Source organism: Leuciscus leuciscus (assembly GCF_965113295.1).
Source record: "Leuciscus leuciscus genome assembly, chromosome: 10".
Lineage (NCBI taxonomy): Eukaryota > Metazoa > Chordata > Actinopteri > Cypriniformes > Leuciscidae > Leuciscus > Leuciscus leuciscus.
In genome coordinates this window covers 8,763,143-8,784,923 of record NC_138734.1, presented here as the reverse complement: position 1 = coordinate 8,784,923, position 21,781 = coordinate 8,763,143, and the positions used below count along the sequence as shown (strand labels likewise).

General features: G+C 38.4%; 1 protein-coding gene across 2 annotated transcripts in view; it reads left to right on the top strand.

Annotated features, from left to right (window-relative positions):
- LOC309508477 (uncharacterized protein) overlaps positions 1-21,781 on the top strand; it is a 70,411-nt gene that overhangs the window by 33,026 nt on the left and 15,604 nt on the right. Inside the window, exons 3-4 of one of the 2 annotated variants that reach the window (XM_082183124.1) lie at positions 5,300-5,401; positions 17,540-17,724. In XM_082183124.1, coding sequence (XP_082039250.1) covers positions 5,300-5,401; positions 17,540-17,680 — 243 coding nt within the window. In that variant the 3' untranslated portion in view covers positions 17,681-17,724. The remainder of the gene's footprint in view (positions 1-5,299; positions 5,402-17,539; positions 17,725-21,781) is intronic. The other variant, XM_082183123.1, reaches the window with a different exon arrangement.

Genomic DNA, 21,781 nt, shown 5'->3' with positions numbered 1-21,781 from the left:
GAAGGTTACCGCGGTTCTACAAAATCTTCACAACCTTTCCGAACGCATTTGGAAACTGAATTTCTCTCCAGGTCTTCAGAGACATTTGGCTCTAGCTGTGCGCAGAATCCGTGCAGGTGCACGCAGGTGTGCAGAATTGTAAAAAACGTGTAAACATGTTCAGGCTGTGAGAGTGTCTGATCTGAAAGCACACAGGATGGAGGAGATCACAGGCAAGTTGCATTTATAAACTGCAGGTGTCTTGCCTTCCTCTTTCCTTTTGTACAAATATCCATCTCTGGCAGAAGAAGAAAAATGGAAAACAACTTTGTTTGAGTTTGTTTATGTGTTTGTTGTGCTTTTTAGAGTGTTGAAGGAGTTAATGATTTCTTTGAGTCATGCAGGGTCGGATGTCTGACCTGCGTGAATATGTGAGTGTGAGTTTTATCTGGTGCCCTGCTCAGATCTCATAACTGTTTATTTCATGTACGTTTCAATAAGATCAGGTCCTCTGCAGTAGATGGCTGGGTGTGTCGGAGAAGGGAAGACCTTTAGTTGGTGTAAACAAAGGACAGTTGCTCTCACAACTTTAGTGTTGCTAGGAAACTGCTTACAACAGACCTCTATAGAAAGTTGAGTGCGCATACATAGCCACTATTAAACCTCTTTCCTTGTTATTGTCACCCTGGTGTGTGCTTCAATTACATGGTACACACATCGTCAACAAATCTCATGGAACCATGTGTGTGCCCTTGAACTTGAAAAATGCTTCAAAGAAATACAAGTGGCTGCTTTAAAGTCAAAATGAAATCAAAGTGGACCCAGTTTTTCAAAACAGATCCTTAAGGCCTGTCATGAAGCAGGTTTAAATGATGGCTGTTATGTTTGAGAGTGTTTGGATCAATGGATCAATATTTATATTTGTTTTTTTTATGATCTATTATTTTTATTAAACAATTTGCTGACACCATTAATATGCATATCATTGCTTTGTATTATTGTTTTGCAAGTTACATACTTGCATGAGCAATTATATTGACATGTATTGTCAATTAATACTGAGATTTTATTTTTAATATAAATTTAATATGCACTACTGTTCAAAAGTTTAGGGTCGGTTGATTTTGTTTTTTTCTGAATGAATTCTCTTCTGTTCACCAAAACTGCATTTATTTGATTAAAAATACTGTAAAAACAGTAATATTGTAATATACATACATATACAGTATATATATATATATATATAAAAGTTTTAATATTTAAACATTTTCAGCAGCCATTACTCAGGTCTTCAGTGTCACATGATCATATAATTGTTGAAATCGGATGTGCTGCTTAAATACTGTTGTGGAAACAGTGATACATTTTATTTCAGGATTCTCTGATGAATAGAAAATTTTAAAGAACAGTATTTTTCTTTCTTTTTTTTCTTTTTAATAAAAGACATCTTGGGTAACATTCTAAATGACTTAACTGTCACTTAATTAATATTAATAATAATTAACACATAATAATAATGTGTTTCAATAAAAGTATCACAAAAATGACTGACCCCCAACTTTTCAATAGTGTGTAATATAATATAAAGGCTTTAGAATTAATACATAAAAAGTGATCCCAGTTTTATTTGACTATATATTTACATTTAAATTGATCATTTGATACAATGCACTTATTGTGCACATGCATGTTTTTACTTATATCTTATATTTAAAGAAGCTGCATGTATTTACAGCTGTAATTAATTTATGTAATTACTATATCTATAATTACACTGTAAGCAGCCCATTGCTATAACTTAAAGCTTATTGGTTATTACTTATATACTAAAATGAACACTCGCCAAGCACTGAATGCAAGTAAAAATCAGTGTTGGCATGTATTTGAAACGGTGTCAATCACTGGTTGGCCAGTAAAATTTTTATGAATTCTAACTATGCAATTTTGTGAGGACATGAACGTGAACAAACGTGAATGATGCTCGGAACAGTTGTCCGGCCAGTGCTGCTTTGTCACCAAAGTTTAAGTCTTGTCAATTAAAATATTCAAGCACAAGAAGACTGTTAGATCTGGTGCTGTTAGACCAACCTGAAAAGCACAGTTTATTTCATTTGTATCTTTGTTTGGTTGCATTTGTTTGTGCTATTACTGACTTTTTAATTGTCTTTAATAATGTTTTAAATTTATATTAGTTAGGCTAGTAGTTCCTTTTCGAGGAAACTCGCACTGTGTCGTAATGGCACTTTGGGGAACGCTCTTAGTGTCGTTACAACACAGTGTCTCGTTCCCTTCTTAGGGAACAAGGGTTGTAGTCGTAGCCCGAGACGTTTTACAGGTGGAATTAAATTGGAATAGAGAATTGTGAATTTTCACTGGTATCTAAAATTTAGATTTGTTTTTGGCCTGTAAAAAATATTAATGGCAGGTACATTTTCTTAAGTCACCAACCATTGGCAGGTGGGGCAAAAAGTTTGTTTTAGGTCCTGCTTATATACAGTATGTCCTGCCACAACTTACTATTTCAACAGAAATATTCAACACAGGTAAAAGAAAACTCCATTTGTCAAGCCACTTGATGGGGTCTTTGAAAGTGACAGTGCTTTATTAGAAAACATGACCCAGAATAATTATGCAATAAGTCTCGTGTACTGTTACATTTAGGTCAGAGGGACAGACCTGTTACAGAAGCAGCCAAAGCTGACCTAGAGGATACTGTACCTGCAACAATACGATAAGCAGCATGTACACGAAAGGCCACTAAAAGCCTGACTGACACCGTCCCCGTGTTACTTTTAGGTAATGAGGGAACCTGTGAAAGCCTCTGTGGCGTTTTCCTCCCTCCCATTCCCTCTCAGCACAGCCCCGGGGAAGAGATAACAAGAAACAAAATAGTTGGCTGCTGTAACAAAGAGCCAGCAAAGCCTTTTATTCTTCCTATAAATTGAATTTTTCCACTGTCTCAGAAATCTTCCGTAAAGCTAAAGTCCTCTTTACAGTGAATAGATATCCCTCAGAAATGTGACATAGGCAGGCGGTGATTGTTGGGAATTTTTACTCAAAGGCCATCTTTGCTGAAGGATTATCCCACATTTAAGCATTTCAATTCAGTCACATCAAACCACTAAAACAGCCCTCCGAGCCAAACAACCACCGGCTGCACATATAAGCGGCTTCGTCTTTTGTTTTGTTGTTGTTGTCTTCTCTCGCTCTTTGATTCGTAAGGAAATAAGAAAAGGTTTGCTGCTATCGCTTGATTGTTCTCTCTCCTTTCTTTCGAAGACAGTTGCAATTTCAAGCATCTCCAGACGTTTTATTTAGGTTTGGAAAAGACTTTCCGCTTTAGTACTTAAGGGTTGAAAAACTATCCCATTCCAAACTTCTAAAACCATTGCACTTGCTGCCAGTGAAGCGGCAAGCAAAGGAAGAGCTTCATGACAAGCACACTGTATAAGCCTAATGAAAATTGCTCTGAAAACAATGACACCGTGGCCTTTGCTGAGCTCGTTGGATGGGTTTGGGCATTGTTTTTCCGTCAAGCAGTTAGTTGGAAGAAGTTTTTTTCACACCCCCATTAAACATGATGGAATGAAAGCGCTCCTCTGCTGTGTGTATCTTCATAGGCAAGAGAGCGTATGTTGCATCTACAGCAGTTGTTCAGTGGCTGTTCTCGTGCGCCGTGGGCGAAAGATGATCCCGTCGTTATTTTTGCCCCCCTACGCATCTTGTATAACACTGCATAACCCATTTTCATGTTTTTGCATCCTCAAGTCTCTCTCTGGACCCCTAGAGAAACTCTGGGTGTGAAATATTTTCAAAACTTACATTTAGTCAGAAAAACATGTTTGTGTGCGTGTTTGAGACACTTTCTGTCAGAGCCCTTTTATTTCCATGTTTTCTCTTGCATGCGATATGAAGAGATCAGCAGGTGGCCAACAACCCTTTGAATGAAGCTCATCAGTTTCAGATAAAAAAGAATGCTGATATAAATGGCTCTGTGAATTCACAGGCATACAGACACAACATTAATAGCCTGTAGAACTAATTCTCTTTGACCAAATGGAGCTTAATTCAGTCGTGGCATTAGCAGTTCTAGCCTTCAAATCTCTTATAAAAAAACTATTGATGTCTATGAAGAGGATCAATAAAAAAAGTATTTTTTATTTTAAACAATTGTTTAAAAAGAAAAATATGATCATTTTATGTATTTTTGAGCATTTTATTATGATTTAATTTATTTTAATTGTTTAATACTGCTACTGATAATAATACTAATAATATTCATTCAAAACAAGTTACGTCAAACTGTGGCCCTTTAGAAGTTTGCTGAGGGCACCTAGTGGGTCCTGGACCCCATGCTTTGACCACTGCTTTAACAAGTACTTGGGATCCACAGTGACTCTGCTGTACAACTCATATAATTGGCCTATTCACACCAAAAATGTATTTTTTGTGTGATAACATTTTATAAAAAAAGTAATGAATCCATATGGGCTGCTTCACACCGAGGAAAAAAAAAAAAATTGTGAACTGTGATCCAACATAGTATCACAGCTAATTTTATTTTATTATATATATATATATATATATATATATATATATATATATATATATATATATATATATATATATATATATATATATATATATATATATATATATATATATATATATATATATAAACTTTTGGCTTATATGTCCAGAACCATTGATCTCCAGGTACAAGAAACATAAAAATAGCCACAAACAAGTAGAGTTCAAGTCCTGGAGGATATCCATTACATTTTCGATTTCTATTTTCTGTAATCTGTTAAGTAAGGAATAATGTAAAGCCAGCCATTATCCCAAAATAATCTTGACACGGTTCAAAGTCAGATTCTTTACATTAATACTTACCAAATAAATAAATAAATGGCCATGAACAATTGAAAATAATTTTGTTATGTGAGAAAAAAAGAGACCATGAGTGATACAAGAAACATACTAATATTACTTTACAGGATATAGCATTCAATCTTACTGTCAACATATTAATGTTCTTGTTTAAAAATAATGATGATAAAATTGCATATCTGATCAGAATTGAATTTCCCAATTGCATTTTCCTTTCATTCAAGTGATACAAATAAAAATCAGAAACTCATTTGCAGTTTGTGCCATTTTGTCGCATGCAAATAGGCTTTACGCAATTTCTGCCTGTTGAAGTTTTGTTTGGTTCTTTACAGAGTAAGTGGACATGTAGGCAGACAGATTAACACAGTTCCTTAGGTGGCTACCACTAGTCTGAATGGCGTCTTCATCTCAGGTTCTGTTGCCTTTGAAGGTTGTTCATCTGGACAAGGAGAATGAGATTCAGAAGATTCCTCTCCAGCCCCCATACTATGACATGGCGCAGTCTGAGTCCACTGCGTTCACCGATAAGCCGGTGAGTAGCGCTGCTAAACTCATTGCTGTTTTGTCCCTTCTCTTGCTTTGGTTAAAAACAGGCCTCTGGTGTCTGACTGTTAGGGAGCACATCTTCTTAAGCATGTTGCACAAGATGAATTGCCTTCTGAACGATGTTTAGATTAAAAGAGGAATCCAAGGGGACGTATTTTCCAGCTTGTATTGTGTCAGCTGGGAAAAGGGTTTGCAATTTAGCTGGCTCCCGCTGAAGATTTGGGGTTTCTCACATGTGCAAGGGAATCCGTTGCAGGAACAGAGCATTCACATCCTGGCTCTGTTCCGAAACATAGTAGGCAGCTGCCTTCAAAGGTAGCATCCTAGCTGAAATGAAACCTAACAAGTGACAGAATGGGAACAATCTGCATAGACAGCATTTCCTACATCGTACACGCAGCGCTCCTTACATAAAGTTCACAGAAGACTGAACACACCCTGCTGAAAATAGTTAGTTTGCTGGTCTTAGCTGGTTTGAAATCCCAGCTAAGACAAGCAAACCAGCTTAGGCTGGTTTAAGATGTGTGTTTTTTTTTAGTTTTTTTTTTAGTAGGGTCAATTCATTTCAATAGAGTGTTACTAAGCTTGTTGCTAAGCTAACAGTATAACACTCAAGTAAACAAAAATACTTTAAAAAAATAAGATGGTGCATTTTTAATTAGACTGAACTATTTTTCCAACGCATTCTCATCCTAGGGCGTCATATACTGACCATTTGAGATTTCGTCTACATCGAACGCACATGGCACCCTTTAGCGTCAATATGAGACGCACAGAGCTTTGTTTCGGTTATGGGTAGGTTTAGGTCTGGGGTAGGGTTAGGGTTAGACCGCTAGGAGGCGCCTTCTGGCCCATATCTATCTGCGTCTCATATTGACGCTAAAGGGTGCCATGTGCGTTCGATGTAGACGAAATGTCAAAAGCGTCAGTATATGTACTGAACAATTTATAATCGACATTCACTTCATCCTTCACCTAGGATGCATTTTTGACATTGTTACAATGCATTATGGGATTGTCTTCTCTGCAAATAACACAAGATACTAGGGGTGGGGGATATACCTGTAGACATTTGTGAATAGGTAGGGATTTTGGATTTGGCACTGCTCATTTTAGTCAATCACAGACATATTTGATGAGCGTGTGAGCACGTGAGAAATATCTACAATTCTGATATTGTAACAACATGATCTCAAGCATAAGATTACTCATATTGAGAAAAGATTTTGGTCATATTGCTCATCTCAATGTGATCTACATTAGAATTTGACTAAATTAATCTATGTCTTTCAAAAACCTTTGTAACTAACTATGTGTTGAGAGTTCACCCGATGCCTCAAAACTGGCCTATATAGGTTGCTCACTAGGTTTTGGAGACTTTGTTTCAGACAGTTATCTGCAGTGGCATGAATCAGTGCAGTCTGGAAATGCATTTACACAATGGATCCACATACTTGTTTCATGCCACTGAATAACAATAGTGCTACAATCTCCACAGCAAACCAAACACGTAATCTTGGTGAAATTTAATCTTAATGCTCTTCACACTGAGCTTGGTCGTCCTTGCTTTGAGGTCTTCTCTCTTCAGGTCACTACGCACCTCATTCTTTCTCATATAATGGTTCTCTACAGTGCAGGGCAATTAAGACACTAGTAACCCAGCAACCCTGTGTGGACATATTGTACAGTCTACATCATATTGCATTGTCTTTCAGCCCCATACTCTCATTTGCAGGCTGTGTTAAATTGGATGCATTTGCTTCTCTAGAACTCTGTGCCACATATCTCTTCAACAGCCACAATCTCCTGCCCGATATAGGCTGCTTGTTTGTCATCTTTTACAGTTTTGTTGGGCTTATTGTGTGTTAAAATGTCATATTTGTCAGGTTTGCGTTGACGGCATGACACAGCTGTGGAATGATTGTGAGTCTCATTCTCTTTAAACTCAGCAATGCACTAGCAGTGTGTTTGAAGGATGTGGCTTTTGTTGTTTGGGATTTCTTTATTGGAAGAAATAAAAAGCATGCTGTAAATGTGTCGCTACCAAAGAGAAAGAACACAGTGTGATGCACCTACAGTAGAATGTAACCAAAAAATTTACAAACAACCAATATTTCCAGTCTTTTGTCAACTCTTTTTTTTTTTTTTTTTTTTTACCTTGGCAGTTTACCAATTGCAGTAACACTAATACAAACATACAGAAGCCCACAGAGGCCATGCAGTATTATTGTTTTTCTGTGTTATTGTTTCTTGATATAACTTAAGAAAAATATATATAACTTACTTCCTCAGAATAACTATAAAAATATTTCAAGATCACAAGAAAACAGAAATAAATAATACAGACATATTAGCATGAATGAATGAGGTGACAGTAGAGCCTGGTAGAACCTACGCTAAAAGCTATAGTAAAAATACAAATATACGTAAAACAATATAAAGAATACTTAAAACGCCTGGGAGTAAAGATGCAGCTTCAGTCTAGTTTTAAAAACGATAAATTGAAGGTGCAAGGCGGATGTTAAGTGGCAGCTGATTCCATAAGCAAGGGTTTTTTGGCGTGATCGTGGGATATCAAATAATGCCATGTCAGAGTATCTTAAAGGTAGATGTATAGGATAAGAAGATCTTTAAGGCAAGATGGAGCTTGGTCATTAAGAACTTTAAAAACAAACATCAAAATCTTGAATTGGATCCTAAAGTGGACCGGAAGCCAATGGATAGAGACTAAATTTGGGGTGACGTCATATTTCTTTGCCCTTGTCAACAGCCTCTCAGCTGGATTTGGAACCATCTGAAGGCATGAAAAGGATGAATGAAGAAGACCAAAATCAAGGGAATTACAATAGTCTAGATGTGAAGTAATAAAAGTTTGAATAACATTCTCCAAAAAAGTTTTCAGGTTAGAAATAATTCATAATTGATCAAAACTATTCTTAACAGGTTTCTTACCTATGAAATGCCCACTGCGCCACACTGAGTAATACATGCCCTGGTGTGAAGCAATCTGGCACACTCAAGACGAGATAACTTGTGAACCCAGTGTAGAGGGCAGATCCAGACTGTAATGTTTTATGATGGTGTATGGGGAGGCCCAGCAAGCGGTATCACAGACCTCTTGAAGGGAGACCCCTACTAACAGGGCTTTAGAGGATGCTACTCCTCTAGTTGAGTGGGCTCTTATCAGGAGAGGCAAAGGCAAGTTGCACGCCTCGTAAGCTGAGTAAATAGCCTCTACTATCCATCTGCTTATAGTTTGTTTAGAAGCAGGGGAACCCTTCTTAGGTGACCCAAAACACACAAGCAGCTGGTCCGACTTCCTCCAGCCTGAGGACCTGTGTACGTAGGCCTCCAGAGCTCGGACCGGGCATAATAGATGTAGCTCAGCTTGATCAGCCGACACATATGGTGGAGGATGGAATGCCTTCAAGATTATAGACCGTGCTACATTTGTAGGCACCTTAGGCACATAACCGGGTCTAGGGTGGAGAATGGCTCTCACTCTGCCATGAGCAAACTCGAGGCAAGAGGGAGCAACAGATGGCACCTGCAGGTCCCCGACTCTTTTCAGGGACGTGATAGCTAGCAGGAAGGCTACCTTCAGGGTTACATACTTCTCGAACACCTCGTCCAAAGGTTCGAAGGGTGCCAGGGATAACCCTTCGAGAACCACTGCCAGGTTCCATGTGGGGACCCTGGTCTGGACTACAGGCCTCATCCTCCTAGCTCCACGAAGGAAACGTATAATAAGTGGGTGTCTCCCAAAAGTGCCCACCCCTTGAGGTGTGTGGAAGGCAGCTATGGCTGCCACATAGACCTTAGGCGTAGACGGGGAGAGCCCGTCAGAGAAGCGACTCTGGAGGAACTCCAGCACTGAAGCCACTGGGCAGTTAACTGGGTCCAACTGATGTTCTCTGCACCATAAAGTGAATACAGTCCATTTTAATGCATACAGTTTCCTTGTGGAGGGGGCTCTAGATTTTAAGATGGTCTCAACAACCTCAGTTGAGAGACCAGCATTTACGAGTCGGTCCCCCTCAGGAGCCAGACCTACAGCTTCCACAGCTCCGGCTGAGGGTGATATATTGTGCCCCCGGCATGAGATAGAAGGTCCCTCCTTATAGGAATGTGCCACGGAGGGCCTGCTAGGAGAGCTATTATGTCTGAAAACCATACTCGGGCCGGCCAAGGGGCTACTAGGAGCAAGCTGATCCCGTGCTGCCGGACCCTCTCTTGAACCCCTGGGAGCAGAGCAATCGGGGGAAATGTGAACAGGCGTGCCTCGGCCACGCCTGCACCATGGCGTCCAGTCCCATGGGAGCTCGTAGAATGCAGAGGAGTCCCATCCTCGTCTGCCCCCAAATTTTTGTCCCTGGGAATAAACATTGCCCTGATTGAGAGAAGTTTGCCCTGGGACCACAGAATAACCTGGTGCGCCAGTCTGCATATAGGGCGCAATCTCAGGCCCCCCTGCCGATTTATATATGAGACCACCGACGTATTGTCTGTTCGTACTAGAACATGATGGCCTCTGAGGTCCGGAAGGAAATGTCTGAGTGCCAGAAATACTGCCAACATCTCCAGGCAATTAATGTGCCAAGAGAGATGGTGGTCCTTCCATGAACCCCTGGTGTAGTGGCCCTCCATGACCGCTCCCCAGCCTGTGAGGGACGCATCCATGGTCACTATTTTTCTCTGACACGGTGCTCCCAACACAGGGCCTTGGGACAGGAACCATGGTTTCTTCCACATGACAAAAGTACGAAGGCATCTGCGCGTTACTTTGATCGTGCAAAATGGGTTCCCTCTCGGGGAAAACCCTCTGGTCCTGAGCCACCACTGCAGGGCCCTCATATACAGCAGGCCAAAAGGTATTAAGTTGGACACTGCTGCTAGAAGACCCAGAACCCTTTGAAAATGTTTGACAGTGATGGACTGGCCTAGCTTGATACTTGTGACTGTGGTCAAGATGGTGTTTATACAGGAGACAACTGTGTACGCATAGTAACTGAATCCCACACTACTCCTAGGAATGTTTTTCTCTGAAGAGGAATTAGTGAACTTTTCTTGACAATCTTAACCCCAAGTACTTCAGATGGCTCAGAACAACATCTCGATGTTGAACCTCCATATCCTCTGTGCCAGAATGAGCCAGTCGTCAATGTTATTGAGAATACGAATGCCCTGTCTCAGTGGAGCTAGAGCTGCATCCATGCATTTCGTGAAGGTGCGAGATGACAATGCTAGGCTGAATGGAAGAACTCGGTATTGGTACGCTTTTCCCCCAAAAGAGAAACTTAGAAACTTCCTGTGATGGGGAAGGCTGGATATGTGGAAATACGCTTCTTTTAGATCTATCATGACAAACCAGTCCTCAGACCTGATCTGACTCACGATAATAGGTATGGTTAACATTTTGAATCTGAACCTCCTCAGAGACCGAATCAACACCCTGAGATCAATTATAGGACGTAATTCCCCATCCTTTATGGGAACTATGAAGTACCAGCTGTAGAACCCCGATTCCCTTTCTTGAAGAGGAACCTGCTCTATGGCTTCCTTTGCTAAGAGGGACTGAACTTCTTGTTCCATAACCCGACCCTGCTCGGGGCTGGCCGAAAAGGCCAGAAGGCGAGAGCGGAGTATCTAGGAGGAAGGCCCTGTCCTTCTCCCCGATGCCCGACAGGTTCAACCACAGGTGTCTCTCCGTAGCTACTAATGCTGCCATAGAGCGGCCGATGGCACGGGCCGTCTCTTTAGTAGCACGGAGAGACAAGTCAACCACTCAACGAAGTTCGGTAATATCGTTGAGGGCGACCTCCCCACTGTCGTCCTACCTCTTTGAGGAGGTCGGCCTGGTATGCCTGCAATAACCCCATCATGTGCAGGCATGCACCAGCCCTACCTGCCGCCATATATGCCTTCCCCACCAAGGCCAATGTTGTACGGCAGGGCTTGGAGGGGAGCACCGGAACTCTCAGGGATGATGCAGCATCGGGTGAAAGATATGATGCAAGAGTTTCTTCCACCCGCTGCATCACCCTATAACCGTTCTCCTTTGAGCCCACAATCGATGAATGTAAATGAACTTTGGGGCTCGATAATTGGGAAGAGAACGGTTTACTCCACGTCCTCGACACCTCGGTGTGGAGATCAGTGAAAAAAGGGAGGCTCCGGCGTGAAGGCTGCGACCGGGTTTGCTGGAAGCGCTCATCGAGTTTACTTTTTTAAGTCGCTTCCTGTTTTTCAGATGGCCATTCAATATTTAATTTAGCCACTGCCCTGGTCACAACCTCCAGCAGCTCCTCGAAGGAGGAGAGAGAGGCGGCGAGGTCTCTCCTGCCTCGATGCCCACAATATCGAACTCCTCAGAGCCAGATAGTTTGAGCATCGGGTCCTCATTTTGGGCAGAAGAAGCCGCAGAGTGGGCTTCCAACTCCTGAACGGAACCGATGGAGCTGGCTACTGATTTCTGAGAAAGGGCCGAAGCCGTCTCAACATCATCCACCAGCTCCATCTGCGAACCCCATGAGTGAAGACGCCGCGCTGCCTCGACAGACCGGAGCGTCCTAAGAGGCAGCAAATCACCATTTGCACAGACAGCGCATGCTCCACTCCCAGACAAACAACACAAAGCGAGTGTGTCACCCTCGCTCAAATAACACGGGCAAGGGGACGCACACTGCCTGAATTCTTTTTCTTTATTTGCCATGTATATATATAGAGAGGGATGAGGGATGATATATTGTGACTTTCAGACAAAACAACACCAAATAAGACAGTACAGCACATAGAACGCTTGCTGAAGACCAGAAAGCTGATGCTGTTGTGATCCGGCGTCCTTTTATAGCTTCCACATCGCCGTCATATGCGACGTCACGAGTGACGTAATGACGCAACACCAATTGAGATTGGACTAGTTCCATATGGGCTTCAGACGCGTCATGCTGAAGGCGTTCCCCAATGTGTCGATTCTCGACGCAGCGCGAGTTCCCTCGAAAGGGAACAGAATAATCTAAAGTCAAAACAAACCATTGTTGTGAATTTTCACATGCTAGCAAGAGTGTTGAGGTGTTGTAAATTACCTGTTAAAATCATACAGCTACAGTGCGTCCTAATGATGTTGAGTGTATACTTGAGGGACTGTGGAGATGATTGTACTAATGAACAGCGGATAACTATTGCTGCGGAGCCTGCGGTGCTGCTAACTCACAACAGTGTGACTGTACTGACAATATCTAAGAAAAGATCTGCTAGATGTGTTTTGCTATCTGTAATATGGGCTGTAAAACCCTAATTAAACAACTACACAACAGTAGTAGCATTTATATGACAGCATAAAGTGGCGTAATTTCTATATTATAGGATTCAAAGTGCTCATGCTAGCAGATATATAATCTAATTCAATATATGACATCTTTGTTTGTAATACTGCAGTACATCAATATACATTGTCAACATGCAGAGAAAGAACAATACATTATATCCCAGCATGTCTATTGTGTTCACTGGAATGTACTTCAATTGTTGAAAAGGGCAGAAACATTGCAGAAGTGATTGGTGTGTGGCTGAAAAGCCATTTCAGATGGGGTCTCAAATAATCAACATCACATTTCTTAGACTTCACGCACCTCACTAGCCACCAATGGCTCTACAGTGATGCTGAGGTAACACTTCCTGTGTTATTTTCAGTGACTGGGGCTGAATTCCAATTTGCATACTTCTACTATTCAATAAAAGTATGTACTAGAAAATAGACAATAGAAGCAAAAATGTCAGTGTTATTATTATTATTTTTTTTATTATTTTTTTTTGTTAAATTAGTTATTTAATTCTAGTGGACTTAAAAAAAAAAATCTTAAATCATTTTTTTTTTAAAGTTAGTGTGTATGGATGATGATTATCAGAAGCAGGCTTTTGTTTTGACAGCTCTGTCAACGCCAAGCTTCTATTCTCCGTCTTCATTAGTTTATGGTCTTTGTTAAAAATAAGCCTGATAAAGTACTAGAAAGAACTTAAATAATGTCAACCGTATATGTGAAAAGGTTTTAAAGTGTCTTTCTTTAATCAGTAATTTTGTGAACATTGCAAACTTTGGTGAATCCAGCTGTTAAATCTTCTGAAGTGTGCTTTTGGTTCATAATTATTAAATCAAAAACAACAAAACAAAAAAACGTTGGTCGGGGGGATGTTCAAGATTACAGGCTCGGGGGCAGATTTGCTAACAGCTTGCTCCAGCACAAACCCTCTTTTAGCGTTAAAAAACTGTCAGGATTTACTAAAGACACGTAGTGTTTAAATCCAGAGAAATAAACAGTTTTAACCAGGACATGGACCGTGTCCGTGCGTCGCCTATCAATGACATCATACCCGCATTACCCTCGAGTTCCGGTTTTATTTTGTAGAAACCATTGAAACCCCAAAGACGCTTTAATATAGTATATGTTTTATTAGAAAGGTGAGCAACTGTTTGGATACATTCATCGACAGAAAACTAATAATTGTTATACAGCTCAACACAGTTTTTGTTTAAATCTCGTTTTCTTGATTTACCGCGAGTGCCATACGTTTTACCATACCTAATATCGATCTAGCTCACTGCAGCGTGCAACAAGTGTCTCATATAGTAGCCGACAAGCCAATGCACAGAATACCATTATAACAACTTTCAACACATTCAAATGTATCTAATATGATACTGTAAAACAGCGCTGCGTTACCCCACATACGCATGACCGGAAGAAGCGGAAGCAGCGTCTCCGGCATAATAAAAGCTTCACTGCTCTCGAGCTGTGTGTCGAGCTCGTCTCTCATTAGCAATCGCTCCAGCGGCCTCTTTCAGCTCCAACGGCTTTCGTAACGTTAATAAATCTTTAATATATCACCAGTCATCCATGAATATGATTTCTGGTCGCGTCCTGTCGTATTCTCCACCGGCTGTAGAGGTGATAACAACAACTCCCATGATTCCGCGAAATCAAGGTGTCATCAAGCTACGCCTTTGTTTTCAATAAACGACCGCTAGTGGCCAAAAATTACATAGTGTGCCTTTAATGTGCGCATCGTCAGTACATCACGCACAGAACTTTCCACTCCCATCAGCGCTTTTTTGGAATTGAGCTCTCATTATTCCTGTTTAGTAAATCTGGCACTTACTGTAAAAAAAATAAAAAAAATAAAAAACATGCCACAGAAGCACCTGCAGCTTGGCATTTTCAGAAGAACTCAGGCGTTTTCAGCTGGCTGAAAAATGCTTTGGTGGACACACGGCGTAACAGCCTTGTTGCTAGGAAATTTATGAAGGTATTCAGTTGCTCACTTTTGTTTGAATAGTTTTGCCTTTTTAAAAGAACAAAAATACCATTCAGAATTCCCCTTGATTTTTTTTTTTTGATTTTTTTTTGGGGGGGACTGGGGATTGGAATTGGGATGCGGCCCATGTCTTCCTAAAGCCTCTTGAACTCCAAGGACAGAAAAGCAGGGGTGGAGGCAACTCGGCTCTCTGTTCACTTTGTCATCTTAAGCAAAAAGGGCCAGGGAGTCACTCTCGCCATCTTACAGCACTGCACCAAAGGCACACCACACAGATACCGCAGAGCTCATCTCATCTCCTATTCACAAAGAGCACCGCCAACAGGAGATACCTTACACTCAACATCCCTTTGCATTACTATCACCGAGACATCAAAACCAATATCTACAGCATCTGTTCGCATACAATGACACCGGCTTACAAACCTAGTGAATTACTGAAGATTACAAGCCCCTTCCTCCGCTGCAACATCGCTCAGATGGAGAGTTTGTCATTTGAATGTGAATAAAACAATTATCTACTAGATGGTATCATGAACTATGGGATATAAAGAGGATAGGAACTGTCAAAGCAGAAGTGAAAATCCTGCTGCGCCAGAAAACGAAGGGAAAGTAATGATAAAGGAAGATGACAGTTTATGCTCCTAGTATGAATATAAAGTGCCACCACTGAGAGATTATAGAATTCCACCAGAGTGTTCATTAGCTCCTCAGCAGTGATTGGATAATGGCTGAAGAGCCGTCACATTAATGCGGCCTGCGGGTGAAACCCGCCGCATTACTCGAAGATTGTGAATTCTTTTATTACAATTCAACAATTTGTGGCCAGAACAAAGCAGATAATGACCTTTTTATGAGATTCAAGTTGTCTCATAAACATTTCATGGGCTGAATCATTTCAAAACATTGCCATCTCATCTTATCCAAATGTTTTTAGGTCCCGCGATTGCGTTTAAGTTTGTCATTTAGTGTGTGTGTTTATTTTGTTTTCCTGTTATGCTTGTCTTCTTTTATATCAGATTTTAAGCAGTTTATGAACGGCTGATTATTTTTTATTGTGGTGCTTTGTCATTATTGTTCTTCATGTGTCATTGATGTATGAAATACATCTTGTTACCTTCTGTCCTCTCCTGCTCATATCTAAGAATTGTTTTGTCTTACATTTGTTATATATGTGTTAATACAGTGGACCCAAAGAGTACAGTGTGTGGACATTTAAGATGCATGTTTGAATGTCATTGATAGAACATTTACATTATTTTAAATAAGTAATATTTTGAAATGTGCTGCAATGGCATTCATTGTTCAAATGCGATTTGGGCCTCTGTATGTCATCTTACAGATTCACATCATTGATTGTCTTTTGTTCAACCTTGAGGAGCTGTGTTCGAGTCCTTGGCCCATTTTGAACACAGGCTCATGTTTGTTTTTTTCTAGCTTGATTGATTTATGGGTTACACGCCAGGCCATCTGTCTCTTTATATGAAAACATCGCCACTTCTGGTTTCTGTGTTATCATTATCATGCTTCATAATGTCTGCCCATTCATCTCATCTCTGCTCTTCCATGTCACTTCAGTGGAGGAGTATGGTCATATTGCCTGAACTACATGATTTAACAGCTGTAGAGGCAGAAGGCAGTCATAGAGTCAAGATGGTGATACCAACACAGAATGAAAAAATCTGTCATTTACAGAGACATATATATACATTGTTAGAGCTTAAAATATACTCACACAATTAAGTGCATACAAATACATCTGCTGTTGGTCTCACTATCAGCACACAAGCCATAAATGTGGGGGTGAATCTCATTAAACCTGGCAAGAACATGCCCTGGCCATATTTAACTCCCAAAAAAAAAAAAATAGTGTGCTTCTATAGGACCAGTAAGATGTTTCTTTTTCTTTCTTTTTTTTCAGGATATTTTTTTCATTATTGAATTTCATAGTTTCAACCATGCTATTATCATTTTCATGATTCTTAAAAAGTACTATAATGTAAAAAAAATTAAAAAAATTATGACAATTACTACCCCCTCATAAAAAAACAAACATCTGCAAACGTCTTACAGTATGTTTTAGTATATTTTGTGAATGTAAAACTTATATTATAGAATTACAATTATAATTGTATGAATTTATATTTGTATAGAATATTTTCATGACAATTAAGCAACTCCCCTCCCCATTCTCATAACACCCCAAAAAACAATCATTATCATTAATGTAGTGGGCTATAAAGGTGCACTTAAAATTGTAAAGTATTTTTAACTTTTTATATGTAAATATACATAGTTGAGTGTGCTCAAAAATAAACAGTATATTGCTTCTTTTTTTTTTTACTGTAAGAGTAAAAATGACTCGCACGCATAGTATACAGTAATGAGATATAGATATAATGAGAATCACCATTAAGAATAGTGGGAAACATAATGTTTTCAAATAAGTAAATAAAGAAAACATCCTGATGCTTCACTTTACGGTAATGACAAACTGGGGAGAACATGTGCTTAATTAAAAGTGTCATAATGCAAAATAAATCCTAATGATACAAAAGTCATTTTTTTGTGAGATTCACCCTCAGTTAAAATGGCATTTTTAGTAAAAGGTTTTAGTAAAAAAAAAAAAAAAGAAGAAGAAGGTATTATGACTGGACTCCTCAGTGAAGTTCATTTCACTAACCTGGAGTCTGTGTGTTCTCAGAATGGAGTGACAGCTCTCTCTTTCCATTCTCCTCTACGCTCTCTCTCTCTCTCTGTCTCTTTTTGAGCTCCACTCCTCATACATCCTCTCCACCTCTCTTATCTCCAGAATTCTGGTTACAAGGATTGTGATGTCCAGTATGCGGAACTGGACACAGCAGCTTTGGCATCTTCTCCCAGCCCACGAAGCTCTGTGCACACTGGCGGGGACCTTGTCGAGTACGCAACCATCCAGCCTAGCTCACACTAACGCATGCCATTGTAGGCCTTTCCCCCTATGACTCTGGCCTCAAGGTACACAGACTGATGCACTCCTATGTTTCTTTTCCTCTGTTTGTCCCTCACTCTCTCTCACTGAGCACTAAATTCCCTCTGTGTCTCCTGTTTGTGCTTACTTTCTTCTGTTGTTTTCATTTTACCTTTATCTATCTATCCACTCTTATATTGTCCAAGGCTGCCCTCTAATTGGATAGACATTTTTATCAAACTTTATTTCGATGGTCCAGTTTAGATATTCTACTAACTATAAGTAACTAATAAGTCAACAACATGTCAACTAACTCTCATTGAAATATTAGTAGAATGTTAGGTTAGGGTTATGTATAGGGTCCGGGTAAGTGGAATAAGTTGGCATGCAGTGGCAAAGTCACTTATAGTCAGTAGAATGTATGTTGGGGTACCATCAGAATAAAGTATTAGCAGATATTATACCGTCTACTAAAATTCTAATGACTGGTAGTTGACATGTGGTTGCAAAATTACTTAAAGTGCTGGGTAGATTACACACAAATTGTAGTCAGTTACTGATTCCAAATTACAAGGCAAATTGTTGTTAGTTATGTAATCCATTACATTACACATTTAAGGTAATGTAATCTGACTATTTTTCATTACTTTTATATTACTTTTAACCTAACTCGTTTATCACATTGATTTGAATTGGATAATCTTGTACCATATTGATATAAAAATACAAAAAGATAGAAAATATATTCCATTCTTTATCAACAACATAAAGTGCATTAAATATTACATTATGTCAGGGTTTCCCAGACTGGGGATTATGGTGAAACTGCAGTGGCTTGTGAGTTTAATGAAATGCTATGCAATTAAATCATAAAAATTTTAAATTAGAATTAAAATAAAAAAATTTATTCAATTGGGAATTTAAAAATAATAATAATTTTCATTCAAAATTAAGCACTTACAATTTTTTTTTTTTACAAGATATTTTATTTGTTTACCTGGATGTCATTTCACCATTAACCTGTGGACTTAATTTGATTATTATTATTATTATTTACTTGTATTATTGACCTAACTTCTTAACTTCAAATCTCAGGGGGTCCTTCAAGTAAATATATTATGTCAATATAATAGAGGTTATGAACAGAGGTTCAGCTGACGAAAAAGTTGGGGAATCCCTGCAATGCATGTACAATATGAAATGATGTGAATTTGTATATTTTAATGTGTTTGAAAGACAAAGGCCTTCCAAAAACATTAATACGTGGTTAAATGACTCACTGAGTGATCATTCAAATAACAATAATAATCAATGTGTTCGCCAGGAGCTTATTAGATATGCAATGCTGCAGTGTTGAGAAAAAAACTTCTTAAAGGTTAAGTGATTTCTGTAAATCCAGTGATCAAAAGCTGTGTGGGTCTCAGTCTTCAGTGGCTGATCCGTGTGTGCAATTCCTCACACCTGGAAGAACTTCTGAATGTATATAAGCAGTATAGGCTTTTTTAGAAGGGAAAATGTAAAAGATAAAAAAAAAAATAATAATAATAGTAGTAGGTAGAATCAGTGAATTATGTATAATTTACTGCCATTGTGAGAATAACATGCAATCATGTAATCAATAAAGTAACTGTAATCTGATTACAAGTTTTTTAAAACGTAATATAATCTAATTATAAGTACTTTATTTTTGGTATCTGATTACGTAATCCAGATTACATGTAATCAGTTACAACCGGGTAATGATTACTTATAGTTTCTAGAATGTTTAAAGTAGACTTTCGAAATATTATGATATTGTTCAACAATAATAAATAAATACATTTAAAAAAAGTTTTTTTTTTAAATGACCAGTAACCTGGTAACTGCTAATGAGCAGTTGAACATGTGTACCTAATAAAGTAACCGGTGAGTATGTATTCAACTATGTAGTCAAGATAAATTTGAGTTATTTATGTATTGATTTATAAATAATGAATTAGTCAATCATTATCCAGTAAACCAGTAATAAATAAGTTTAAAAGCTGAACACAATGCTTTATACACAATGTTAAAATCAAAACGGCATCACTAGAACAAACTTGTCTGAAAGCTTGGAAAAGGCTTTATATTTGTTTTTAAAAGTGAACTTTTGTGTCTAAAACAAGAAGTCTGGTATAGTCTGCATTATCATGCATCTGGGGAATCGTCAGATTTTACAGCTGAGATTGATTATATTGCTGCAAATGGTTTATATATTATTCAATAACTTTAAGTATGGAATACTATGTTTAATGAGGATTTGGAAGAGATATATGAGTGGACGTTTGGTTAATTGCAATTTAAATTGCCATATGTTAAGTAGCTGTCTAAGATGTGATTAAATACTAAAGATTCTAATTAGAACAAATGAGCAACCATGATAGTGACGCGATAACATGTCACTAATGTCAGTTTGATGGGGTAGCCTACTTAAAGATGATGTGTTTTGATGTGTCATTTTTTCAGTCAAAAAATTATAATTTCACTGTTTAATATTAGAGACAGCTATAAGTTAGCTGTGACTCTTTGATGCTTTAAAATTCATGATTTTGTATGCTATTCATGGCTTAACCACTGGAGTGAGTGTGAGGTTTGGCCAACCAATGGCAGACAAGCAGATTATTCAGGAAATCTCTTTGAATACAGTCATTGTTTTTGCATTTATGTTGTCTAGTGGTGCAGAAATTACACACTTCAGCTTTAAGAAAGATGTGCATTATATAGTATGATGCAGTCCTAAATCACTATACTGTCAAAATTCAGTTTTGATATGGGTCAGTACGATATACAATATACAAATATACAAATATATATGTATATATATATATATATATATATATATATATATATATATATATATATATATATATATATATATATATATATTCTATTTTAAATAAATGCTGTTCATTTGAATGTTTTTTTCATCACACAATGAAAATCAATTATCACTGGTTCCACAAATATTAGGCGGCAGAAACTGTTTTTAGCATTAATAATAACAGATAATAAAATCAGCATATTAGAATGATTTCTGAAGGATACATTTTTATTATTTAATATTATTACATAATATTACTTAATCTCAATATTACTGTTTCACTGTATTTTTGATCAAATAAATGCTGCAGTTGTGATCAGAAAAGACTTCTTTCAAAACATCAAAAACTTTACAGACTCCAAACTTTTAAATGGTCGTGTTTGTACTTTTATCTTTTTATTAACATTTTGTCGTTTTACTTGCTCAGTAGGTTTCAGAGAGTTATTTTAACGTTATCTCCACTGTATAAGATATACACACAAGAGGGTCTGACTTGTGCCTGTTACCGTCCCAGTGTGCAGGAGATTTCCCATCGCTTCAGAAACCCATCTCTTCGTCTTCTTCTTCTTAGATAATAGCAGCCGAGAGGAAGACAGAGCAAGAAAAAAGCAGTTCTCAGGGGTAAAGTCTGAATGAGTCAGCCTCACTGTTAAAACAAGCAATTAATATCACAGCGTGGAGTTCTCAGAGGGCCACCACTGCAAACACTGCTGAGCAGGAACATCGTAAAACATGAAAAAAACAACTCGACTTCCTTTTATATTCAAAACGCTGACAGCCTTTCTTAGTGGATAATGTAAAGTTTGAAGGCAAAGGAGCAAAATCAACAAATGGAATTGTTAAATCAATGTCAGCAGCTATAAAGTGTTTTCAAAAAGAGGGAAGTGAAAACTGTGGATTATTTTTTTTTTCATAATGATGGGTGAATCAGGATTATAGAGGTCTATTTTAAGTGCTTCCACAGGCAAAAAAGTTTTGGTATCCTTTGAGTACCATGTAAATACAGATTATCAAATACTATCAATGGGTTATGGGCCCACCGAAGTACTTTTCTCTAATGGCTTACAAGCATAAGATAAGATTTCAGATCAAAATGATTTGTATCATAATATTACGTTTCTCTGGCATTTTTCATCAATGTTATGAAAACTGTATTTTTAAGCCAAGCATTAAAGTCAAAGTTTAATATTGCACTGTAAAAGAAAAAGTCTGTATCATATACAGTATGAGGACTGATGCTAAACGCGTTATAATAATAATTTATT